Here is a 27428-nt window from a genome sequence, read left to right as displayed (position 1 = left end):
CATCCTGGTGTATGAATCACAAAAGGTTAGAGTGCAGGCACAGCAACTAATTAGAATAGCTTTTAGAATATTGTCATTCATTGCAAGGGTAATTGAAGGAAGATTATGCTTCAGGATTTCTGATTTGTATATTTGTAAGTTCTATCCAGTGTGATGGGCTCTCAGATGGCTGTTCATTCCATTGTGTAATCTGCAGACTCCACAGTGTTGCTTGGAGGGTATTAGTGAGACTGCATACTGTCTACTGTGATATGGGACCAATATTGGCCTCCGTGTTTAAGGTAAGATGTAAATACTTTGGAAACAGTTCAGAGAAGGTTTGCCAGATTAATGAGCAGATTGTCCTATGAGGATAGGTCAGAAAGACTAGACTTGTATCTGCTGGAGCTTAGATGACTTGTGTAAAACATGTAAAATCCTGAAGGGATATATGGTGCATGTGGAAAGGATGTTTAATTTTATGTAGAACTAGAGTTCAAAGCTAGAAGACAGAGGGTGGTGGTGGAGGTTGTTTTTCAGACTGGAGGCCTGTGACCAGTGGAGTGCCACAAGGATCGGTGCTGGGCCCTCTACTTTTTGTCATTTACATAAATGATTTGGATGCGAGCATAAGAGGTACAGTTAGTAAGTTTGCAGATGACACCAAAATTGGAGGTGTATGGACAGCAAAGAAGGTTACCTCAGATTACAGATTACATCTTGATCAGATGGGCCAATGGGCTGAGAAGTGGCAGATGGAGTTTAATTCAGATAAATGCGAGGTGCTGCATTTTGGAATAGCAAGTCTTAGCAGGACTTATACACTTAATGGTAAGATCCTAGGGCGTGTTGCTGAACAAAGAGACCTTGGAGTGCAGGTTCATAGCTCCTTAAAAGTGGAGTCATAGGTAAATAGGATAGTGAAGAAGGCGTTTGGTATGCTTTCCTTCATTGGTCAGAGTATTGAGTACAGGGGTAGGGAGGTCATGTTATGGCTGAACAGGACATTGGTTAGGCCACTTTTGGAATATTGCATGCAATTCTGGTCTCTTTTCTATCAGAAAGATGTTGTGAAACTTGAAAGGGTTCAGAAAAGATCTACAAGGCTGTTGCCAGGCTTGGAGGATTTGAGCTATAGGGAGAGACTGAACAGGCTGGGGCTGTTTTCCCTGGAGCATCAGAGAATGAGGGTGACTTTATAGAGGTTTACAAAATTATGAGGGGCATGGATAGGATAAATAGACAAAGTCTTTTCCCTGGGGTGGGTGAGTCCAGAACTAGAGGACATAGATTTGGGGTGAGAGAGGAAAGATATAAAAGAGACCTAAGGGGCAACTTTTTCATGCAGAGTGTGGTACGTGTATGGAATGACCTGCCAGAGGAAGTGGTAGAGGCTGGTATAATTGCAACATTTAAGAAGCATTTGGATGGGTATATGAATAGGAAGGGTTTGGAGGGATATGGGTCAGGTGCTGGCAGGTCGGACTAGATTGGGTTGGGATATCTGGTCAGCATGGATGGGTTGGACCGAAGGGTCTGTTCCCATGCTGTACATCTCTATGACTCTAGATGTTTCTGGCTAACAATACAGGGTTGCCTGTTAAAGACAGAATTCAGGAGAATTGTTTTATCTCATAGGGTGGTGAGTTTTTGGGACTATTGTCCTTTAAAGACCAAGTCCTTGTATATTTGTAGAGCAGACGTAGGTAGGTTCTTGATAAGGGAAGGGGGTGAAAAGTTAATGGAAATACGTGGAATAATAGCATCAGCAGTGAATGGTGGAAGAGACTCGAGGGCCCACTCCTGTTTCTGATTTGTATGTTTGTAAGTTCTATCCAGTTGATGGGCTGTCAGATGGCTGTTCCCTCCATTGTGTATAATGAAGACTCCACAGTGTTGCTTGGAGGATCAGGTGGCTGGCAATAAAGGAAATTTGTTTGCTCTCTTCAGCATCGCAAATAACCTCCACGTGCTCCCAATTAAGTCTCTCGATGCCAAAGCTACTGTCCCACCCTGTATGTTAGTTTACACCTGGCAGCAGTTTTGACAATGAATCTGGGAATATTTGCTTTTGGATTTTTCTCAAAGGCCAGCGCATTCAGCAAATGGAACAACTGAAGTGGCTGAAATCACACAGTGAAATGTTAGTAATGATCACAGGTGGAAAATCATTTTCCTGCTGTTTTCCCAACTCTGTTCATTCCATTTGTTTGAAGTACGTTTAGGCTTTCACTTAAATGGTAGACAAAGGGAATTTTTTTGAATGTGATCATATTGGACAGAACTATTTCAATTTCCCTTATCTGCAACATGCCAAAACCTGATCGTTTTTGTAAATGTGTCATGCATTATTTTGCTCTGTGTAAGTACAGGAGGTGTCCGCTGTCCCCTACCATCTTCTGCTGAATACATTGACTCTTGCTGGCATTTGGTTCCATGCTTGTCAGAAAATCTTTGGAACATGAACTAAGTGAGACCATTCTTCTGTGTTCTATGGACTGGATTTGGCATCAATGGTAAGGCTAGCATTTATTGCAATTTATAAATCCTCTTGAGAAGGTGATGGTGACCTGATCTCTTGAAAGGTTGCAATTGATGTGGTGAAAGTATTTCCACAGCAAAAAGTTCCAGGTGTTGGCCCAGTCACAATGAAAGAGCGATGTTGTATTTCTCAGTCAGGCTGGTGAATGACTTAGGGGGGAACTTGTAGGTGATGTTCCCATGCATCTTCTGCCCTTATCCTTCCAGGACGTAAAATGCTGTTGTTTGAAAAGGTGATGCTGAAGGAGCTTTAGTGAGTTGCTGCATAATAGCTTGGACACATTTATTGCAACGGTGCATCGGTGATGGAGGGAATTAAAGTGATGGATGGGTTTCTTTGTCCTAGATGATTTTAAGTCTCCTCATGGCTCATCCGGCCAAATGGAGCATGCTTCATCATAATCATGGCATGTGTCTTATTGATACTGCTTACGTTGTAGAGAAGATTTACTCACTGCAGATGTCCCAGCCTCTCCCCTGCCATTGTAGCCATTGTATTAATGTATCCTGTCCAGTTATATGTCTGCCAATGGTAAGTCCCAGAAAATTGTTGGTGTGGGACTTGTCACACATGGGAGTTCAACAGCAATTCTGAAAGAAATAAAGTGAAAGTACTTGCATTTGTATACAGCCTTTCAGGATGTTCCAAAATAATTTAATATTCGTGAAGGACTTGTGGGGTTCCATCATTACTGAACCACAGCATTCAATTTGTGCAAAGCAACTTACACACACAGCCATGTGAAAATGACCAGATAAACCTTTTTGTGATGTCTTTTTAGCAGTACATATTATCTAGGACATCGGGGCCCTTGCCTGCTCTTCTTTGCTGGCCTCTGGTTGGCCATCAGCTATGACGCCCTAATGAAAAAGGACTGGGGTCGTCCCTCATCAACTGCACAAGGACTTGGTGAGACCATACCTGAATTATTGTTTGCAGTTTAGGGCTCTTTTTTTCTGAGGAGGGGTCTTCTGATCATAGACAGAACATTTACCAGACTGATTCCTGGGCTGACAGAACTGATGTGTGAAAGGAGACTGGTTTGATTAGGAGTCACTGGAGTTTGGAAGAATGAGGGGGAGAAACTTATAGAAATCTTTAAGATTCTAGCAGGGGAGATCCAGAAAGGATGTACCTGATAACTGAGGATTCAGAACCAGGGCCTACAGTCTAAGAGTATGGGGCAGTCCACTTCGGTCCAAGATGAGGAGAAATGTCTTCACCGAGAGAGTGGTGAGCCCGTGGAATTCTCTGCCACAGAAAACAGTTGAGGACAAAACATTGAATGTTTTCAAATAGGAATTAGATTTGGTTCTTAGGGTTAAAGGGACCAATGGGCAAGGGTAGAATGTGAGAAAAAGAGGACTGAGTTGGACGATTAACCATGATGGTATTGAATAACAGGCTCAAGGGACTGATTGGTCTCCACATGCTCCTACCTTCTATGTTTCCCTCATCAATAAGAAAAGCCTGTTGTCTCTCCATGGGGAGACAGGCTCAGCCAGATATTTACGGTGGGAAACAGGTAGCCCACCTCTCCTTATAAAGCCCAGGATCCCGTGTCCAGCTTTTCAATGGCCTCCTCCACTTGCCTGAGTGCCTTCAACGATGGCCGAGAGGATGTGGAGCAAGAGAAATTCTGTTAGGAGTTGCTGTGTGTAATTTAAATGCACCAGCTGGCAGACTGGGGAATGGAGAATTCAGGCTGCAGATGTAGAGGGGAGGTGCCAGCCACGCACTGTTTGACTCACCCAAGTTTAAATATTGATGGTTCAGGCAGGAATAGCAGGAGCTGAGCTTCAAAGGACCAGTGACTCACTGGTGAAGAAAATAGGGCGAACGTCATTGAGAGACTTGTGAGCCTCTGTGTCTCTGCTGCTATACAGCCTGCTCAGTCAGCACTAGATCAACAATAATAAAGTGCTTTGAGGTTCCTATGCATCCATCTCATAGAACACAGCTACAGGAGTAGGCCATTCAGCCTATAAAGCTTGTTCTGCTTTTCAATGGGATCATGGCTGATTTGTGCCCTCACTCCATATACCTCCTTTTGGCCTTATACTTTAATACCTTACCGTCTTTCAAGTTCATTAGCTGCTGTTTTAGTGTCTTGGTAGGTTTGTGGGCTATTATGATGCCAAGGGATCTGAGTAGTCTGGCAGTCATTTCCTAGATGTCTTTAATGTAGGGAGAGTGGCTAGGGTTTCTGGACGCTTGTTTGGGTTTATTGCTGAGAAATCAGCGGACTGTGTTCATTGGATACCTGTTCTTTTTGAATACACTGTGTAGGTGATTTTCCTCTGCTCTTCGTAGTTCCTCTGTGCTGCAGTGTGTGGTGACTCATTGAAATAATGTTCTAATGCAGCTGGGATGATTGCTTCTGTAGTTCGGTATTTGGTCTGTATGTGTTGTTTTCCTGTAGATGCTGGTTTGAAGTTCCCCATTGGCTGTTCGCCAGGAACAGCAGTTTGTTGTTGTTTTCCTCCTCTTTAGTGAATTTTATGCTAGTAAGGGTATTATTGATGGTCTTGAAGGTTTTACCTAATTTGTTTCATTTAGTATTGCAAAGGTGTCATCCACGCAGTGGATCCAAAGCTTGGGTTGGATGGTTGGCAGAGCTGTTTGTTCAAGTCTCTGCATTACTGCCTCAGCTAAGAGCCCTGATATCGGAGATCCCATGGGTGTTCCCTTGGTTTGCCTGGAGGTTTTGTTTTTGAACATGAAGTGAGTGATAAGGCAAAGGTCCACTAGCTTGATGATGTTGTCTTTGCTGATGACGTTGGTGGTGTCTGGTTGTATGTGTCTTTGGTTCTTCTAAAAGTCAGTGTTTCTTTGGCCAGGTTGATGAATGTAAACAGAGCTGTTACGTCAGAGAAGACCATTATTTTATCCTCTTCCATCTTGGTGTCTTTGATAGTCTTCAGGAATTCTTGGAGGGAGTGCATGGAGTGGTGTGAGTGTTTTAGTCTTTGGTGTAGCTCCTTGGCCTTATTTATTCCTCTAGATTTCTGACATTTTTTTTAGCAAGGCTGTGAAAGACTACTTAGCACTGGAAAGACAAAAAAAAAAAGCAAAATATTGTTATCCTACTGAGAATCATAGAGTCATAGAGATGTATAACATGGAAACAGACCCTTCGGTCCAACCTGTCCATGCCAACCAGATATCCCAACACAATCTTGTCCCACTTGCCAGCACCCGGCCCATATCCCTCCAAACCCTTCCTATTCATATACCCATCCAAATGCCTCTTAAATGTTGCAATTGTACCAGCCTCCACCCCCCACTTTCTCTGACAGCTCATTCCATACATGTACCACCCTCTGCGTGAAAACGTTGCCCCTTAGGTCTCTTTTATATCTTTCCCTTCTCACCCTAAACCTATGATCTCTAGTTCTGGACTCCCCCGCCCCATGGAAAAGACTTGCCTATTTATCCTATCCATGCCCCTCATAATTTTGTAAGCCTCTATAAGGTCACCCATCAGCCTCCGACTCTCCAGGGAAAACAGCACCAGCCTGTTCAGCCGCTCCCTGTAGCTCAGATCCTCCTATCCTGGCAACATCCTTGTAAATCTTTTCTCAACTCTTTCAAGTTTCACAACATCTTTCCAAAAGGAAATATTCCAACAGTGGCCTAACCAATGTCCTGTACAGCTGCAACATGACCTCCCAACTCCTGTACTCAATACTCTGACCAATAAAGGAAAGCATACCAAACGCCTTCTTCACTATCCCATCTACCTGCGACTCCACTTTCAAGGAGCTATGAACCTGCACTCCTAGGTCTCTTTGTTCAGCAACACTCCCTAGGATCTTACCATTAAGTGTATAAGTCCTGCTAAGATTTGCTTTCCCAAAATGCAGCACCTCGCATGTACCTGAATTAAACTCCATCTGCCACTTCTCAGCCCATTGGCCCATCTGGTGCTGTTGTAATCTGAGGTAACCCTCTTCGCTGTCCACTACACCTCCAATTTTGGTGTCATCTGCAAACCTACTAACTGTACCTCTTATGCTCGCATCCAAATCATTGTGGGCAGCACGGTGGCACAGTGGTTAGCACTTCTGCCTCACAGCGCCAGAGACCCGGGTTCATTTCCTGTCTCAGGCGACTGACTGTGTGGAGTTTGCACATTCTCCCCGTGTCTGAGTGGGTTTCCTCTGGGTGCTCCGGTTTCCTCCCACAGTCCAAAAATGTGCCGGTTAGGTGAATTGGCTATGCTAAATTGCCCATAGTGTTAGATGAAGGGGTAAGTGTAGGGGAATGGGTCTGAGTGGGTTGCGCTTCGGCGGGTCGGTGTGGACTTGTTGGGCCGAAGGGCCTGTTTCCACACTGTAAGTAATCTAATCTAATCTAAATATAAATGAGGGCCCAGCACCGATCCTTGTGACACTTCACTGGTCACAGGCCTCCAGTCTGAAAAACAACCCTCCACCACCATCCTCTGTCTTCCACCTTTGAGCCAGTTCTGTATCCAAATGGCTAGTTATCCCTGTATTCCATGAGATCTAACCTTGCTAATCAGTCTCCCATGGCGAACCTTGCCAAACGCCTTACTGAAGTCCATATAGATCACATCTATTACTCTGCCCTCATCAATCTTCTTTGTTACTTCTTCAAAAAACTCAATCAAGTTTGTGAGACATGATTTCCCACTCACAAAGCCATGTTGACTATCGCGAATCAGTCCTTGCCTTTCCAAATACACGTACATCCTGTCCCTCAGGATTCCCTCCAACATCTTGCCCACCACTGAGGTCAGGCTCACCGTCTATAGTTCCCTGGCTTGTCTTTACCACCCTTCTTAAACAGTGGCACCACGTTTGCCAACCTCCAGTCTTCTGGCACCTCACCTGTGACTATCGATGATACAAATATTTCAGCAAGAGGCCCAGCAATCACTTCTCTAGCTTCCTACAGAGTTCTCGACTACACCTGATTTATCCACCTTTAACCGTTTCAAGGCATCTAGCACTTCCTCCTCTGTAATCTGGACATTTTGCAAGATGTCACCATCTATTTCCCTACTGTCTATATCTTCCATATCCTTTTCCACAGTAAGTACTGATGCAAAATATTCATTTAGTATCTCCCCCGTTTTCTGTGGCTCCACACAAAGGCCGCCTTGCTGATCTTTGAGGGGCCCCATTCTCTCCTTAGTTACCCTTTTGTCCTTAATATATTTGTAAAAATCCTTTGGATTCTCCTTAATTGTATTTGCCAATGCTATCTCATGTCCCCGTTTTGCCCTCCTGATTTCCCTCTTAAGTATACTCCTACTTTCTTTATGCTCTTCTTTGGATTCACTCAATCTATCCTGTCTGTACCTGACATATGCTTCCTTCTTTTTCTTAACCAAACCCTCAATTTCTTTTGTCATCCAGCATTCCCTATACCTACCAGCCTTTCCTTTCACCTTTTCCCTTTCACCCTGACGGGAATATACTTTCTCTGGATTCTTGTTATCTCATTTCTGAAGGCTTCCCATTTTCCAGCCGTCCGTTTACCTGCGAACATCTGCCTCCAGCTTTCGAAAGTTCTTGCCTAATACCGTCAAAATTGGCCTTTCTCCAATTTAGAACTTAAACTTTTAGATCTGGTCTATCCTTTTCCATCACCATTTTAAAACGAATAGAATTATGGTCGCTGGCCCCAAAGTGCTCCCCCACTGACACCTCAGTCACCTGCCCTGCCTTATTTCCCAAGTGTAGGTCAAGGTTTGCACCTTCTGTAGTAGGTGCATCCACATACTGAATCAAATTGTCTTGTACACACTTAAGAACTTCCTCTCCATCTAAACCTTTAACACTATGGCAGTCCAAGTTGATGTTTTGAAAGTTAAAATCCCCTACCATAACTACCGTATTATTTTTACAGATAGCTGAGATCTCCTTACAAGTTTGTTTCTCAATTTCCCTCTGGCTATTGGGGGGTCTATAATACAATCCCTTGCAGACAAAGGACGCTTGACAGTCATTTTAAATCAAAGAAACTACTTTGAGAAAGCAAACTCACTACTTGCAGATGCCAACACTTACCACCAAGTGGCGATAGACCCAACCTCACAACGAGAGAACCGAATCAAAGCCCTACTCACAAAACTTCAGAAATCTGGAGCAATAAATAAGACCGACTTCCAATAAATTAAACCAGACAAATCCAACACACCACGCCTCTACGGATTACCCAAAATTCACAAACCAGGAGCCCCCCTCAGACCTGCAGTCTCACTACTCGGAACAACAACTTACAGATTGACCAAGGAGCTACACCAAAGGCTAAAACATTTAATCGAAGACTCACTCCACTCCATTCACTCCATCCAAGATTTCCTGAAGACGATCAAAGACACCAAGATAGAAGAGAATGAAATAATGGTCTCCTTTGACATAACAACCCTGTTCACATCCATCAACATCGACCTGGCCAAGGAAACACTGACTACACTATTAGAAGAACCAAAGACACATACACCAAACACCATCAACTTCATCAGCAAGGACAGTATCATCATACTAGTGTACCTATGCCTTACCACCCACTTCACCTTCAACAACAAAACCCCCGGAAAAACCAATGGAACACCCATGGTATCTCCAATATCAGGGTTCTTAGCAGAGGCAGTAATGCAGAGACTTGAACAAACAGCTCTGCCAACCATCCAACCCAAACTTTGGGTCCGCTACGTGGATGACACCTTCATCATTACTAAATGAAACAAATTAGGTGAAACCTTCAAGACCATCAATAATGCCCTTACTGGCATAAAATCCACTAAAGAGGAGGAAAACAACAATAAATTGCCATTCCTAGATGTTGCAGAAGACCGACAGGCAATGGGGAACTTTAAACCAGCGTCAACTGGAAAACAACACATATGAACCAAATACCAAACTAGAGAAGCAATCATCCCAACATCCAGAAACAAAGCTGCATTAGAAGATTATTTCATTGAGCCACCACACACAGCAGCACAGAGGAACTACGAAGAGCAGAGGAAAATCACCTACACATTGTATTCAAACAGAACGGGTACCTAATGAACACAGTCCGCCGATTTCTCAGCAATAAACCCAAACAAGCAGACAAAACACATCCAGAAAACCTAGTCACTCTCCCCTACATCAAAGACATCTTGGAAATGACTGCCAGACTACTCAGACCCTTGGCATCATGGTAGCCCACAAACAAACCAACAGATAATGAACTTGAAAGACCCCACACAGACAACAAGCAAAACTAATGTCATTTACCAAATACCTTGCACGAACTGCATTGGACAAACAGGCAGAAAATTAGCCACCAGCATTCATGAACATCAACTAGGTCATGAACATCACAAAAAGACAAGACCCACTCTCACTAATATCTTTACATACAGATGAGGAAGGACAGCACTTAGACTTGGACAACACATCCATCCTAGGACAAGCCAAACAGAGACATGTGCGAGAATTCTGAGAACATGGCTCTCCAACCGGAACTCTATCAACAAGCACATTCACTTGGATCACATTTACCACCCCCTCAGAAACAGAACAGGAAATGATATCACAGGGAATGACATCACCAACCTAAGGAAACCTGAACTCATAAATAGAAAGTGGGCCATCCCTAGGTGCTACACCAGAGGCTCGCTGATGATGTTACCTAGCACGGTGATGAAATGTCTGAAAACGTACCTTTCACCTCAGCGAGCAGACTTATACCCAGAACCTCAACCTGAATGACAAATCTTCTCAAAACTCAATAAAACAAGTGTTTTGACCCTTTAGATGGAGAGAGCCACGTCAGAGCTGCCCAGGTTAAATCTGGAAACAGGTCTGCTGTCACAACGGTTCCTGGTTTTGCTAAAAGACTTCTGATATGCCTTTAATATTTGACCACTTCATCGAGCACGCTGAATAGTCAGAGCTGTGATTTAAGCAAGGCAACAAGGGATGTGGTGTCACAGTAGTGTTGTCACTGGAATAATAAGCCAGTACACCAAACCAGTGTTCTGAGGACAGGACTTTGAATCCCAACATGGAAAGTGGCGAAATCTAAATTCAATTTAAATTTAAAAACCTGGAATTTAAAAAAAAAGAAGCAAACCTAATAGTGACCTTGCAACCTCTGTCGATTGTTGTAAAAACCCATCTGGTTTACTAATGACCTATAGGGAAGGAAATCTGCCATCCTTACTTGGTCTGGCTTATATGTGACTGCAGACCAGCCAGTAATACTATCATCCCATGATGAAATGAAAAATCATTCCTTTGATTGGTAGACGACCAGTTCCCAAGCTTATTTTCTGCCTGCTCTCAAGGCAAGGTTCGGCTATCATAGAGTTATAGAATTATACAGTGCAGATGGAGGCCATTCAATCATTGTCTCTGTATCGGCTCCTGAAAGAGCTGCTCAGCTAATCCAAGCCTCCAGCCCTACGTCCAGACCCTCTCAATTCATCGCTTTCAAATATATATCCAGCTAGGTTTTGAAACCTCCTCTAGAATCCACCTCCATCACTCTCCCACACAGCGCATTCCAAATCCTAACAACTCTCTGATTAAAGAAATTTCTCCTCATCTCACTCTTTGCTCTCTTGCTGAATATCTTGAAATTATAACCTCTAGTTATTGACATACCAACTAATGCCATAAAATCCCTATAATATGGAAGCAATCCATTTGGCCCATTGAGTCCACACAACCCTCTGAAGAGCATCACACCCCCTACCCTATCCCAGTGACCCTCCATTTTCCACGGTTAACCTTCCTGGCCTGCACATTCCTGGACACCATGGCCAATCTATCTAACTTATCTTTGAACTGTGGGAGGTCACTTGGAGGAAACCCATGCAGACACTAGGAGAACATGCAAACTCCACACAAACAGTCGTCTGAGGCTGGAATTGAAACCTGGTCCCTGGCACTGTGAGTTAACAGTGCTAACCAGTGAGCCACCATGCCACTCCATAAGGGGATAGGGATGGCAATTTCCTTCTCTCAAAGTCATGAGTGAATCAGATGGGCTTTTGTAGCAATCAATGATAGTTCCACAAACTACCAACACTAACTTCATATCCCAGAATTATGAATTGAAATTAAATTCTAACTGCTGCCAAACACGGATTCAAACCCATATCCCCAAATTATCACTACGCCTCTATCAAAATCAGAGAATGGAATATGCAATCCTGTATCACTTTACATATTGACAGGTGGTCCCAACCTGCCTAATGTTCAAAGAGGCATATTTTCTAGGTTCTTGTCCTGGAACCAAAGAAGTGCCGGAAATCTGTAGATGCTGTCTGACCTGCTTTGATTTCCATAATTTTTCATTTTTAGTATATTTTCGTGTAAGGTCAATCACTTTGTGGCTGAGGCTACAATAAAGCTAAGGTAAAAGTGCCCTGAATCCTATCAGACCTTCAGCTGATCTTTCAGAGAGTGACGATTGGCTGTGGTTTAACCTGAGGGCTAATCTCAGGCAGGTGGAAAGGTTGAGAAGAAGATGGTAACCTTCATGGTAACCTCAGCCAGTTTGAGAATTCAACTCACAATGTTGGCATCACTCTGCATTGCAAATCAGCTAATTGGCTCCCTTTAATAATGTGATGCAGCATGGTAAATAAGTAGACAATCTGTCTTTTTATTGCAATGTTAATTGAGGAATAAATATTGACCATAATGCTAATGAGAAATCCCCCGTGGTTTATTTAAAGTAATTTGGGATCCTTTATGTCTGCCTAGCAAGGCAGATGGAACGTCCATTTTAAAATCTCATTGGAACAATGGTGTGCCTGACAGTGAAGCACTCCCTCAGTGCTGAGGGACCAACAGATTACATTGCCAGAGCCTTTCTGGTCAGACCTGTGACACAAATAAGATCGGCAAGTCTGTATCTGAGGGGCAGGCCATCAACTCACAAGCTAACTGTGACTGTGCACACCCCCAAAAAATTCAGCACATATTTTCTGGGTTCCAGTTGTGTGATCGTCTGTGCAGATGCAATTGGGTGAAGCAGGAAAGCTGAAGGAGGACAGAAGAAGTCAGATCCTAAATATGGGAACCCCCCTCGTCCCCAACACCAGCCCAAATTAACGCAGTATATAGCCTGCATATGAGGTGCCCTGTTGTCTGAGCTATCATTTCACTGAGTGCAATGAACTGATGCATGATGTAATAGTTCTCCAAGACTGTTGTGATCAAGAGTCAGCACTCCTGTTTTCCATCTGTATGTGAGATGAAGGTTAATTGAGGTTAGCTGAGGTGTTTGTTCCAAGCAAAGACTGATACAGTATCAACCATGCTCCAGAATCAAATAAATTGCATAATGATTGAAAGGATGTCAGCCCAGAGGCCCAGCAGTTCTGTGAAGGGAAGATAATGATGCAAAACATGATAATGAAGTCTTTTTTGTTTTTCTGCAATCAATCCTGTAGAGTTCTTTGTGAGGTCCCATGGGTTAGGAAGCAAAGGGCCTGGTAAATGTGTCAGTCTTGATTGTTAAAGATATATTGATACCACAAGTAGCATGTATTACAGAAAAGCTTCACATCAGAGAGTATAATGTGGATTCTAACCACGTCTTGATGGTGCAAATTTCATCTCTTCTTAATTAGCAAAAATCATGAAGTGCAATTTCTCCCTTTGCAGATTGGCATGCCTTATGTGACAAGTGGCCTGGGTCTTTCAGTTTTGGACAGTCTCAGGATGAATTTCTGGGCTGTAGATGGTAACCTAACCTGAACCAAGGCAGTGACTATTTAACTAACTTCAGAGTTGTTGAATTTATAAGAGTTGGAAGGTCATGTTGCAGCTGTACAGAACATCGGCTAGACCACTTTTGGAATATTGTGTGTGATTCTGGTCTCCCTGCTGCAGGAAGGACGTTGTCAAACTTGAAAGGGTTCAGAAAATATTTATGAGATTGTTGCCAGAGTTGGAGAGTTTAAGCGATAGGGAGACGCTGAATAGACTGTTTTCCCTGGAGTGATGGAGGCTGAGGGGGTGACCTTATAAAGGTTTAATAAATTACGAGGGGTATGGAAGAGGTCTTTTCTGCAGGATGAGGAGAACAAAACTATAAGGCATAGATTTAAGGTGAGAGGCGAAAGACTTAGAAGAGACCTGAGGGATAACTTTTTCACACAAAGGGGTGGTGTGTGTATGGAATGAGCTGCCAGAGGAAGCGGTGGAGGCTGGTACAATTACAACATTTAAAAGGAATCTGGATGGGTATGTGGATTGGAAGGGTTTAGAAGAATATGAGCCAAGTGCTGGAAAAGGGACTAGATATATGTAGGATATCTGGTCGGCATGGATGAATTGGACCTAAGGGTCTGGTTCCCTGTTGTACTCTCTATGACTCAAAGAAATGAATAATCCATTTGACCTATGTAGCCTACTGTGGTATTCAATGCAATCATGGCTGACTTCATTATGACCTCAACTCCACTTTGCCCTGTGCCCACATACCCCACCCCCATTGAATAACATTTGCCCTCATTGTAAATCCAGAATCTATCAAACTCTGTCTTGCATATATTCAATGACCAGCCTCTAAGAATTTCTGTGGAAGGAAATTCCGAATATTAACCACCCTCTGTGAGAAGATACTACTCTCCAACTCTGTCTTAAATGGGAGATTCCTTTTTTTGAAACTGCATGCTCCCTAGCTCCAGACTCCCACAAAAGGAGAAACGTCATCTCCCGTCTATAAGACCAACCCTCACTCTTTTAAATACTAAATGCCCAACCTGCTCAGCTTACGCTCATAACACAACCCATTCATTCCAACACTCCTCCAGCAAGCCTTTGAAAGAACTGCTTTCAATGTAAGTACATCCTTCCTTAACTGAGGAGAATGAAACAGCTTCAATGTGGACAGTGTGCAGGACCCATGCAGAGAATAAGTAAAATTAAGATCCAAGTTTGCAATAATTATTTTAAAATAAAATCACTGCTTTAAGTCCTTCAACAACATAATCCTTCATAAACATAAACACGTGTGTTGGAGCCTACTTGGAGCCCGCATTCAAACTATGAACTGACTGGCAGCCCATTGTGCTAATGATTGGTCATTGGCACATTCAGTTGTATCATGGCACCGTGCGATGTGGAGAGTTTTATTTTCCCCTCCAACTCTATTTTGATTTAATCCCTATCCTCGCTTTCACTTTTTTGATCACCCAGCATTGCCCTTGTTGAGAAGGGCACTGCTTGTCACTGGCCACTCTGGTGTTTCCTTTCTTCCTGGTGGTGGAATATAAATAAAGGTTTCTGCATTCGTTCTTTACTGTGTCCCACACGTGCACACAAATGACATAGGTGCTGGAGAAAAATAAACACTACCACTGTTAAGCGGTAGTGTGGGGATTATACAATAAAAAAGGAGATTAGAATCTTCTCAGAAAAAAAAGAAACAATATAAGTGGGAATTAGAAAAAGAAGGGTATAATTGTATCATAACAGCCCTCAGGCTTATGTCAACAGACAGGGTGATTATTTCGTTTTTATTCCAAACTGTTAAAGGGCAGGAGATTTAAATGCCTTCATGGTTTGGCAGCTTCAATGAACTTGAAAGTTTTCTTGGCAGTTCCTTTGACAGCTTGATAGTTCCAATGAGCTTAATTATTCAAATAAATTCATTCACTTTTCTCCAGACACCCATGACACCTTTTGACAACTCACTTTTCTCTCTGAAGTGTTTGGTAGGTTTTCTTCATGAATTCTGTGCCACTTAAGCAGGCATTGACAGACATCGAGTGCAGATAAGGAACAATCTCATCGACATGTACACTCAAAGGGAATGAGTGACCTGAACCACCTCTGATTAGACAGCTCATGTGAGAAATAGGAAGAGTCAGAAATGGATGAGATGAACAAGCTAATAGAGCAATCACGCTTTAAATATCCAGCCAATTATTAACCTGATGTTCTCCAGACTTTGTGGGCAAAATGCAACCCACTTCAGCGACACATTTGTTGGCAGCTACAGTGCACTATTCATTACACAAGATGCACCTTTAGTGTCATTTATGTTTGGTTCTGCTTTTTTTTTAATGCTTGCAGTGCTTAAATCTTTCAACTCTTCTTCATCCAAGCTTATTTGCCACTTTTTAAGTCATGCAGCAAATCATCAACATGTTTCCCACTCTCCAGCCCACATTCCTTCAAAGGTGCCAGTGGCAACTGTCTGATAAACTTACACAATCAAAGAACTGAAGAGGCCGGAAATCAGAAATTGCTGGAGAAGCTCAGCAGGTCTGGCAGCATCTGTGGAGAGAAAGCAGAGTGATCTGCTATTTTTGATTGTCTCCCAGCAGCGTTAAATCCAGTCCTCCGAAAACTGATTGCTTAACTGATTAAGAAAGCCAGCTGCAGGTTTTTTTTTGGTGACATTTTAGCTTGAGGCCATAGTCATTTGTCAATGTTTTTTTTAACCCAGTACCAATGTGTCCTGTTTTTAAAACATGGAACTGTAATTGCAAGCAAAGCATGGAATTCAATAGCGGTTGAATGGCTAATATTCTGAGCCTGTACCCATCGCACTCTGAAATATGTAGATTCTTGTCACAAGTTGTTATACAGACTGTAAAGGCTTCCCTGCAAGAATTCAGAATGTGGATCAACCCTAGCAGATCCCAACCAGACTGACTTATTGAGTATTGGAGTTGGGACTACTTCCTGCAGCTCTCCAGGGCACATTTGGTGAGGCCACATTTGGAGTACCACGTGCAGTTCTGATCGCCCTATTTTCGAAAGGGTAGTATTAAGCTCGGAAGAGTGCAACAAAGATTTACTAGGATACTACCTGGACTGGAAGGTTTGAGATCTAAGGAGAAGGTGGATAGGCTGAGACCTTTTCCTTGGAACATAGGAGACTGAGGGACTGACCTTCAAGAGATCTATAAAATTATGAGAGGCGTAGATAAGGTAGATAGCCAACAGCTTTTTCCCATGGCAGGGGAGTCTAAAACAAGCATGCATAGGTTTAAGGTGAGAAGAGAGATACAAAAGGGTTCAGAGAGGCAATTTTTTTCACACAGAGGGTGGTGAGTGTCTGGAACAGGCTGCCAGAGGTAGTGGCAGAAGTGCATATAATTTTGTCATTTAAGAAACATTTGGACAGACACAAGGATGGGATGGGGATGGAGGGATATGGACCAAACGCAGGCAAGTGGGACTAGACTAATTGTGAAAACTGGACAGTATGGACAGGTTGGGCCGAAGGGCCTGTTTTCATGCTGTAGACCTCCATGAATCTATGATTCTGTTCAGATTCAGAAATGAGATTATTTGTTTTCCCAGTTGACTTTATTTTGAGGAACTACTTTCCATAAAGGAAGCTCAGAGAGGGTACAGGCCGACACTGATTGGAGTTTAGAAGAATAAAAGGTGAAAGGTATGAGATCCTAGAGGACTTGATTGGGTGCAAGGCGTTCCTTGATAGGGTGGAATATGTTCCTTGATCGAGTGGAACATGTTCCTTGATAGAGTAGAAGGTGTTTCTTCTTGTGAGGGAGACTAGAGCTAGAGGGCACAGTTTAAGAATAAGGGGCTATTCTCTTTCAGATGGAGATGAGGGTAAATCTTTCCTGTCGGGGTTTTCTTTAGAAAAGTTTTGAAAAAGTGGTTTTGTCAAATTTTCTCCTCAGAAAATAGTAGATTCCAATTGAATGTATTCATCTCTTTTCCACTCATTAAGGTAATGTAGGCTGGCTAGGCCAGTATTTATTGCCCATCCTTAATTCCACAGAGGACAGTTAAGAGTCAACCACATTGCTGTGGGTCTGGAGTCACATGTAGGTCAGACCAGGTAAGGATGGCATTTTCCTTCCCTGAAGGACTTTAGTGAATCAGATGGGTTTTTCCAACAATCAACAATGGATTCATGGTCAGCATTAGACTCTTAATTCCAGATATTTAAAAGAAAATTAATTTAAATTCCACCATTTGCTGTGATTGGATTTGAACCCAGATCCCCAGGAGATCATCAAGGTTTTAGGATTAGTAATTGTACCACTAGGCCTCTGCATGGTAGATTTTTGAAGCTTCAGTTCTGGCAATTGGAGATGCTGAGGCCTTTTTTTTTCTGAGAGGAGGAAGCTCAGAGGAGATTTGATAAAAGTTTATAAAGTCTTGGAGGGGGGTGGGCGGTATGGACAGAATGGACAGGGATAGAACTGTTTCCACTCGTGAAAGGATCAAAAATGAGAGGGCACAGATTTAAAGTACTTTACAGAAAAAGGAAACATGATAACAGAAAAATATTTATCATGCAGTGAGTGGTTGAGATAGGGAATGCTGGAAGTGTTTAACAGATTCAGTCAAGAGTGTATTAGATAATATTTTAAATAGAAATATGCAGAGTTATGGGGAAAAGGCAAAAGATTCATCAATGTGGTCAATTCTTACCTGCCCTCTGGGCAATTAGGGATGGGCAATAAATGCTGGCCTTGTCAATGACAGCCACACCCTGTAAATGACTATATATTAATTTGAAAACAATTGACATTAGTGCAAACATGATGGGTTGCGTGGACTTTTTCTTATTCATAGGATGAAGGTGTTGCAGGCTGGGTCAGTATTTATTGCCCATCCTGAATTATCCAGAGAGCAATTAAGAGTCAACTACATTACTATGGGCCTGGAGTCACAGGTTGGCCTGACCAGGAGAGGATGGCAGATTTCCTTCCCTAAAGGACATTAGTGAACCAGATGTGTTTTTCATCCAACAATCAACTCATGGCTGTCATTAGACTCTTAATTCCAAATTTTTATTGAATTAAAATTCCACCACCTGCTTTGGGATTTGAACCTGGCTCCTCAAGCCCATATCCAATTCCATTTTAAAATTATTTATGAAATCAACCAACACCACCTTTTATAGAAAGGTATTCCAAATGTAGTATTTCAGTCAGAATCATAAGGTAGAGGCCAATTAGATTTCCACTTCCATAAGTCCTAAAATCTTCAGGAGAGAAGGGGCAATAAAATGGGAATCTGATTATCGAATCACTATTTTGTTGCAACTATGGCTTATGGTTCTTTTACATTAATTTGTGAGAGCTCTGAAAGAAAGGTTTACTCTGAAATCCAGTTTCCATTTGTCTAGTAAATTAACCTCAACACACAAAAATGTGTCACCATAATACCCATTGTCCTATTGATATATACTGTTTACAACGTGCTTATATTTTTCAAAGCAGGAGATTTTTTAAAGAAGTCCTTGGAGGGAATGTTTTTCACGACCTAACTTGGTTGGGTTTGTAGCAGCATGTATAATTGTGTGTGTGTGCTTTGAAATTCATTTGATTTGTTCCCAGGAAGTGGGCCTCACTGAATAAAAGAAACGAAAGAACTGCGGATGCTGTAAATCAGAAACAAAAACAGAAATTGCTGGAAAAGCTCAGCAGGCTCTGGCAGCATCTGTGGAGAGAAATCAGAGTTAACATTTCAGTGCCCCTTCCTCAGAACTGGGCCTCACAGGTTGGGTCAGCATGGATTGCCTATACCCTTGTGGAAGTGGTGGAGAACTGTCTTCATGAACCACTGCAGAGTGCCACAAGCCTTGTTTAACACAAACTGTCCATTTTTCTATTGTTTCCTCTCTTGATAACTGTCTTATTGTTTTTGATTCTTCCCCCTCCAAGGTCCCAGCACAACCTGCCAAGAAGACTCATGCATGAACTATGGGATCTGCATCCAACAGTGGGAGGGGTACACATGTGACTGCTCCATGACTTCATACAGTGGCAGTCAGTGCAATGACCGTAAGTAAATGGTTTCTCTTCATAGTTCCTCCTTTGCTGTCTGAGCTCATTTTGCCTTTATGAAATGCTTTCTCAGTGGTTCGTTATAACAGGTTGGGGGCAGAAGCAGCAGGCTAACTCTGAGGTCTTGGATGTGCTTGGTAACTGAAGGTGGAAAGTGAGAGGGTTTTCTGACATGGTTTTGGGTTTTCTGGTGATTTGACGGTAGATTGTGCATTGTCAGACATTAATGTTGTCACTGTTTTCTGACTGAATCGGTCTTCGAGTTGTCCACTAAGCAGTCTTACCTCAACACAATGAGTAACCAAAAGAAGTCATAGTTCTCTGATTGGAGTGTATATTTCTTGGATTTTACAGCTAAATTTCTGCCAGAATATCTATCTGAGGAAGTTAGAAAGGGTGATGTACAACGCAGCCTGTGATTTTCCTGATATAAAGGGCTTGGAAATATCCATCAGATCCTGCCACCTTTGCATAAGTGAAGTGCTCCCACAGCATCTTAGCAAAACAACTTTGGGAAATGGGCAGCCTCTGTTCATCTACTCGGCTTGATTGGAATCCGAAATCAGACAGAAAGCGTCTGTGTTTTAATCTAAGGTTTGGAGGAAGGAAGCACTCGTGAAACTTGAATCTATTTTTCTGCTTTGGAGCGTTGATGGACTTAGAACCCAGATAAAGATTGCCTCTGGGGCAGCCAGTCCCTTCTCGTGATTATCAATCAGAAGGAGGCAGTAGTGAAAATCCCAAATATCACCCTTGTGCGGAAATGGTAACTTGGTCTTCACTCAAAAGTTAATGTATCCAATACAGTACTGGGGCTGGGGAGGGTTTGGGTGCTGGTTGCAGCCTGTTCTGTTTTGACTGTTGTTCACAAATGACTAGGATTAGATCCAGATTTGAGCTCTCAGTCCATTCACACCCTGAATGCTTCCTCCTCATGGCTGATCCAAATAACTAGTGCATATTTTCTCATTGCCACCTGTAATATGATCAGTTTGGATTCCTCACACTTTCACCTGGGAGTTTGCAATGGTCGGGAGAACAGGTGGATATTCACAATGCCCATCCTGTGTTGCCTTGATTATTTTAATGTTGCATATTTAACAAAATATGTTGGACAATATTACTCATTACGGCCTAAGCATACAAGGATTTTACTTCAGCCGTTGAGAAAAGAGGAAGAATTGAATCCTTCGCAGGTAGGTCTTGTTCATGTTCCTCCACTGCAAGTGTTACTCATGTCAGGATGAGATGCATTTTATGTTCAGAGTTGCTGAAGAGAAGTGTTGCAGGATGCAGCACTGCAAATGTGTTTCACTAAAGTTGGCCTGGTTGAATTTTTGCATTGGAGATGGCTTAAGGACTCCATCAGCTGGAAGATCTTCACACACTTTTATACAGCTCTGTCTGATAATGACTACCACAGGATGGTAACATAGATAAATCCCATTGGAATGTGTAAGTTTGTTCTGTACATCAGCCTCATCATGGTCACCGCCGAAGAGAATGGAATGGGATTCTGTGTGGGCTCAAATTGCATAGATAGGCTTGGAATTCCCCTTGGACCTCTCTCAAAGTATTTTGCTACAAATTCTGTAGCTTATCAAATGGATTCATTAAAGTAAGAAATATGTGTCTTTCTTACTGTACAGCATGATTTCCACTTTATTGTTTCTGTCCCATGCAAGATGTCTTCTATTACAACCCCATATTGTGTGGTGGTGATGTTTATACTGCTCAACCCTGGATAAAATGTGCATGGTGAGATGGGAGAGATGTTGTTGTTCCTGTTTACCATTCTTTGAGAAAGGTGAAGGATGGCTTGGCTAATGTAGAGTGTCTCGATGATGTCAAAAGGTGTTCTCTGAGGCATGCAGGCCAATGAGGAAAGGGGATGTGTCCATAGCTACAGGCATAGTTTTCTCAGTTTGTGAGTACACTGTCTATACAGTCAGTTCTGCTATAACATGGTAGTTCTGTTCTCATGCAACCCCATGTTATAAGAAAATTGTAGCATCATTTAAACTAATGGGGTCAGAATTGCATTATAACCAATACACGCTTTAAAGGTTTGCGCTTTAGAAACAGTGTCCCCAATTTGTCAATCATGCTTTAGCGAATTTGCCTTAACAAACGCGCGTTATAAAAGAACAACTTGGACTGCATGAATTGGCATAAGCCAATGCAAAATCTCATGCAAACACATTCACTCAGTCACTTATTCTTTTGTTATCCTCTTTGAGAGGTGGATCAAAAGCCAATCGATAGCTCGCAACCAAACCTTTATGATTTTCCGTCATGAGATGTCACAGGGCCTTCCAAGACACGTAGTTCTACTCCCATGAACTGCAAGTCAGCCACTACCGCCTTGTTCGGCCTGGTTTTCACCATTTGTCAGGCCCAGCTATGGCCTCATCTTAAATAATATCTCTGCCCCATTGCAATGCTAACCCTTGAGAGTTGCCCATTAGCCTGGCGTTTCTTTTTGTCAGTGTTCAGGCTAAGGCTCTTGACTTGGCGCAGAGTTAATTCAGCACTTCTCTGCTTTTGCCCATGGGTATTTAGTAACCATCCCTGGCCTGAGACATTTCCCAGCCTAATTATCGAATCCGATGTGACAAGGCTAGCTTGTCCTTCCTGGATCTTCCAGCAAGTGGTATGATGTTCGGGTGCTAAATCCTGGTCCTTGACAGTGAATGATGAGAGGACAAGTGAAGAGAGATAGAGAAAATCAACAGGGCCATTCTACACGTTGCCTCTGGTAAGTATTGATCAGGAATGGCACTTGGTCAGAGGGTTGGGTGACAGTTTCTGTGATGACAGTGATGAACAAAATATAGATGGACAAGGAGGAATTTAGAGAATGGAAGAAGACAAAACAAACTTTGCTTCAGCAAAATGTTAAATCTGCTCCAACTCCCATTTCTGTTTTTAACATGAGTTACAGGGAAGAAAATCAGGCTTGCACTATGATATCTGTATCCATAAAAACTTGCTTTATGTTCTAGATGTCTATGAAATAACAGAAGAAAGGGAAGCTTTCTGTTTGCTGGTGTTAGGGAGTGTGTTCAGTGAGATGCAGTAATGACAGTCCAATGGGTAAGGGGAATGTTCCAGAAGCATCTTGTTCTTTGGTTGACTGGAAGATCTTTTCACACAATGGTAGTGACTCCATCTCTCTGAGCCAGAGACTTGGGTTCAAGTCCCACCTGCTCCAGTGGTATGTAATAATATCCCTGAGCAGGTGGACTAGCAAATATTTACACCTGAGTGAAAATGTTGGTGGAATGATTGGAGAGAGAGAGAAATTGAGCTGTTCCTGTCTCTTGGATCTCCGACAATGTGTGACTTTCGTCCTGTCTGTTTGGAAAGCACGTGGACCCATTTCAGCCCCTCTCCATGGTAACACATTGGAGATCTGGAGTTCTGGGTGGGGAGGTGACTTTTAAAGGAGACTCCCCATTACTCCACACCTCTAGCTTTCTCTATACCAGCAAAACACGGTGCTAATGCTCCCATTGCTTCACAGAGTACCTCCGGCCATGGTCAATGTTGCAGTCTGTGTCTGACAAAAAAGCAATGAATTGTGCAGTTCTTGGTAGTTGGCTTGCATGAAGTAATCTCCCTGACGTCTATACCCAGAAGCTAACAAAGGGGAAAAGGAGATAGGAAGGATTTTGTAACATACTGCTTGCCTGGTGTTCTGATGGAATACGCTGCTGAAAGTGGAAGCAGCTAGAATTCCCATTGCTAGTCACCAGCACTAAAACAGTCTGTGTTCATTTATGTATCTATCCTGTGCCAAATACTTATCAGATTTGTGTATGAAAGCTTCAGCAAGAAAAAGATTAAATCGTATTTCCAACACAATGACAGCTAATTTCCTGGAACAGCTAAAACGCTCTTTAAAATTCCACCAGGGAAGAGATGTGGGGAGGCAAGAGAAAAACAAAATGACTCACAAAATGCAAAGAGAAGTTATGAGTGTTGCTGTAATTGTCTAGTGTACTGTCAAAGTGTGAGGTGGTGCACTTTGGGAGGATAAGCACACCAAGTATGCTAGGACCATGATTGTAATAACTGTGCATTTAAAAATATTAATGAATGAGAAGCATTACTGGGAATGGTGATAAACTGAAAAACGTGACACACATACTAGTCAGCATGGACAAGTTGGACCGAAGTGTCTGTTTCCATGCTGTACATCTCTATGACTCTAGGACTGTAAGTGAGAATAGGACCCTGGGGAATACAGAGGATCAGAGGGACTTTGATGTGGGTGTCTACAGATTCTTAAAGGCAGTGGGAAAGCGGTATCAAGTGGACAAGATGATGTATGGGATACTTGCCTTATTAATCAAAGTATTGAATACAAGAACAAGGGAGTTGTGGTGATAAGGTATATAATTTTAGTCTTGTCTTAATTTTTAAATTATCAACTGCTGGAGACTGAGTGTAGCTTTTCATATTGTTATTTTATTCAAGCAACACAAGGGGAGATCTGCCTCAGTTATTGGAACAAATCTTCCATGGCACTTGAAATGCCATAGCAGAGAAGACAACAGACCTAGTGCTGGAAAACGGGGTTAGAATAGATTGATGATTGATGACAGGCATGGGCATGATGGGCCGAATAGCCTTTATTGGGCTATAAAAAAATCTATGATTCTCTCTATGATTATCATTATACTGTTAGCATTTAATTATATACATTCGAATTTTCCTTTATTGACTACAAATAGACTAATGTCCGACCAGGTTAATGCGGTACGGTCTCCTTCACCCATTCCAGGAAGTAAACAGTTAATTTTGCCCTAGATGTGGCTGTCACCTCTTTATCAGCGTCTGTCCTACACTGTTTCCTCCCAAGGCTGTCTTTATTTGTTTTTCTTCACACTGTCTCTTGTTTATACAAGTATCTACAGATATCCTACTGGCAGAAGCCTCTGAGCTGTTTTAGTGCGGCAATATCATTTATCCCTTCAGCTTAAAATCTAGATATTCCCCCTGTCAGTTAGTTCGGGCATAACTGGAGTACTCGCATGGAAGGATGTGATTGCACTGGAGGAAATTCACCAGGATGGTGCCCAGCTAAAGCAGTTCAGCTTTGAACAGAGTTGGGTGGGCTGGAGGTGTTCTCCTGAAAGCAGAGAGGGCTGAGGTTAGGGGGTGGGGAGGGGGCAGGGGGATCAGACAGACAGAAATGTCTTCCCTTAGCAGAAGGGTCAATAACCAGGGGCACAGCTATAAGATAAGGAGCACAAGATTTAGAGGGGATTTGAGGAAAATTATTTTTACTGAGATGGTGTAGGATCCTGAACTCACTGCCTATAAGAATGGAACCATCATGTAGTTTAAGTAATATGGGGAAGAGCACTTAAAATGCTATAACATAGAAGGCTACAGTCCAAGTTCTGGAAGACGGGATTAAAATAGATAAATGTTCGATGACAGGCATGGGCACAATGGGCCGAATAGCCTTGATTGAGCTGTAAAATCTCTACAATTCTCTCTCTGACTCAATGACCCAATACCTATAGCTATAATGTGTTCCCCCATGAGGCGTTGGATCCTCAAAGTGTTCCTCTTCCACCCACAGGGTAAATTGTAAGTAAAGTCGGAGAGTAAGAAGGGGCTAAGCTGTATAACTCTGCATTGCTTCATTTTCTGACTGAGTAACATCACATCACGTGTCTTGTTGGAATGCCTTGAGAAGCCTCAAGTTTCACTTTGTCCCTTCTCCTTGTGCCTGATGCACTTACGCAGACATTAAGGGGATGTGGTCTTGCGATTATATCTGACCATGTATGGATAGGGGTTGGTCAGGGTGTTGTGGGCATGGGGCTGTAACATGCCATAGCAGAGAAGGCTACAAGACAAGTGCTGGAAAACGGGGTTAGAATAGATAGATGTTCAATGACAGGCATGGGCATGATGGGCTGAATAGCCTTTACTAGGCTATAAAAAAAAACCCTGAAGGGGCCCTGCAGAGTGAAGACAGGGAGGAAGTCACCTTGTTGAAATAAATGGAACCACCTTGATGACAGGACAGACTGAATGGTGGACTGGAATGGACGAAGGAAAGTCAACGATTGAAGTCAAGCACACCACTGTGCTGAGAAATTAAAGAGACATCAGATTGAGAGCTTATTCTGATCCATTGACTGCTTAGCATTTGTACTGAGTAGACAAGCAGGAGGCTGGAAGAACACAGCAAGCCAGGCTGTTTGGGGATAACCCTTCTTTAGGAATGGAGGTGGGTGTGCGGGGAACTGCAGATAAAGAGTGGGGGGATGATTTGGGTGGGGAGAGAGGTGGAATGGTGAGATGGTGGTTGGTAGGTGAACACAGGTGAGGGGTACGACCTGATAGGTTGATGGGAGGATGAATCCAGTTGTTAGCTGGATGGAAGGGTCATTATGAGGGAAGACGAGGGGCTGGAAAGGCAGTCGGGGGATGGGTGGGAAGGTTACTTAAAACTGGAGAACTCAATGTTGAGTCCTCCGGGCTGTAGGCTACCCAGGTAAAATCCTGGAGAGTGTTACTGAACAAAGAGACAAGTGGAGGTTCCTTAAAAGTGGAGTCGCTGGTAGATAGAAAAGGGCATTTCATATGCTTTCCTTTATTGGTCAATGCATAGAGTATAAGGAGTTGGGAGGTCATGTTGAGGCTGTTCAGGACATTGGTCAGGCCACTTTTGGAACAGTGTGTGCAATGCTGGTCTACCTTCTATCGGAAAAATGTTGTGAAACTTGAGAGGATTCAGAAAATATTTGCAAGGATATTGCCAGCGTTGGAGGATTTGAGCTATCGGGTAAAGCTGAATAGGCTGGAGCTGTTTTCCCTGGAGCGTCAGAGGCTGAGGAGTGACCTAATAGAAGTATATAAAATCATGAGGGGCATGGATAGGGTAAACAGACAAAGTCCTTTCCCTGGGTTGGGGAGTCCAGAACTAGAGGCCATAGGTTCAAGGTGAGAGGGGAAATGTTTAAAAGGGGCTTAAGGGGCAACTTTTTGGTGCAGAGGATGGTACAGGTATGGAATGAGCTGCCAGAGGAAGTGTTGGAGGCTGATACAATTATAACATTTAAAAGGCATCTGGATAGGTATAGGAATAGGAAGGGTTTGGAGGGATATGGGCCGGGTGCTGGCAAATGGGACTAGTTTAGGTTGGGATATCTGGTCAACATGGAGGAGTTGGACTGAAGGGTTTCCATGCTGTACATCTCAATGACTCCATCACTACCTCACTCTTCTGCCCATTTCCCCACTAAACCATGCCCCCCCCACCCTTTATCTGCAGTTCCCCAACCCCCAGTCCTGAAGAAGGGTCATACCCGAAAAATTGACTTCTCCACCTCCAGACGCTGCCTGACCTGCTGTGTTCTTCCAGCCTTCTGCTTGTCTCCTTTGGATTCCAGCATCTGCAGTTCCTTTTGTCTCTAGCACTTGTGCTTCTCAACAATCGAATCAAATTGATGAGTAAAGAATGCTAACCATATGTATGTATGCAACAGTAGTTGCATCTTCCCCTGAAAATAGGATGGGAATGTCTTAATGTGAGCAATCTTGATTGTATGATCAAAAGATAATTAAAATGGGGAAAGAATATCCAGTTGCAATTCGCAAGAGTATCTATAGACATGGAGTCGATGGGAGTGTAAGTATTTTGAGCTTCACCTCATGGCGCATCATGCATTGGTTGTAAAAGTTGTTCCTACTTTACCGAGGGCTGGATCAGAGATGGACTCATTGTTGTACTGAAAATGAGGTCTGCAGATGCTGGAGATCAGAGATGGAAATGTGTTGCTGGAGAAGCGCAGCAGGTCAGGCAGCATCTAGGGAACAGGAGAATCGACGTTTCGGGCATTAACCCTTCTTCATTCCTGAAGAAGGGCTAATGCCCGAAACGTCGATTCTCCTGTTCCCTAGATGCTGCCTGACCCGCTGCACTTCTCCAGCAACACATTTCCATCATTGTTGTACTGCCCATGGAAAGATCTACTTAGGCATTTCCTTTGGATTCTCTGCGCAAAATAACTCCGCAAATCTAGGCTCGTCACAAGTCTTTAAGGGACTCAACAGGGTCAATCTGGAGAGGTTGTTTCCCCTTGTGGGAGAGTCCAGGTTCAGGGGGCATAA

The 27428-nt window shown here is 42.9% G+C and overlaps 1 protein-coding gene and 1 pseudogene across 28 annotated transcripts in view; both read left to right on the top strand.

Annotated features, from left to right (window-relative positions):
• Positions 1-27428, top strand: part of LOC122553369 (neurexin-3) — a 2038938-nt gene that overhangs the window by 943940 nt on the left and 1067570 nt on the right. For all 28 annotated transcript variants that reach the window (XR_015757834.1, XR_015757833.1, XR_015757835.1 and 25 more), the window contains one exon: positions 19167-19286. Coding sequence is in view for 23 of the 28 variants with exons in the window: in XM_087989624.1 (XP_087845750.1) it covers positions 19167-19286 (120 nt within the window). In the remaining 5 variants the exon portion in view is untranslated. The remainder of the gene's footprint in view (positions 1-19166; positions 19287-27428) is intronic.
• Positions 2736-9405, top strand: LOC148149347 (uncharacterized; annotated as a pseudogene).

This window comes from Chiloscyllium plagiosum, unplaced genomic scaffold, assembly GCF_037043375.1.
Source record: "Chiloscyllium plagiosum isolate Xiang-an unplaced genomic scaffold, Cpla_swu_hap1 HiC_scaffold_8, whole genome shotgun sequence".
NCBI classification, from domain to species: domain Eukaryota; kingdom Metazoa; phylum Chordata; class Chondrichthyes; order Orectolobiformes; family Hemiscylliidae; genus Chiloscyllium; species Chiloscyllium plagiosum.
This window is presented reverse-complemented; position numbering and strand designations above follow the sequence as displayed.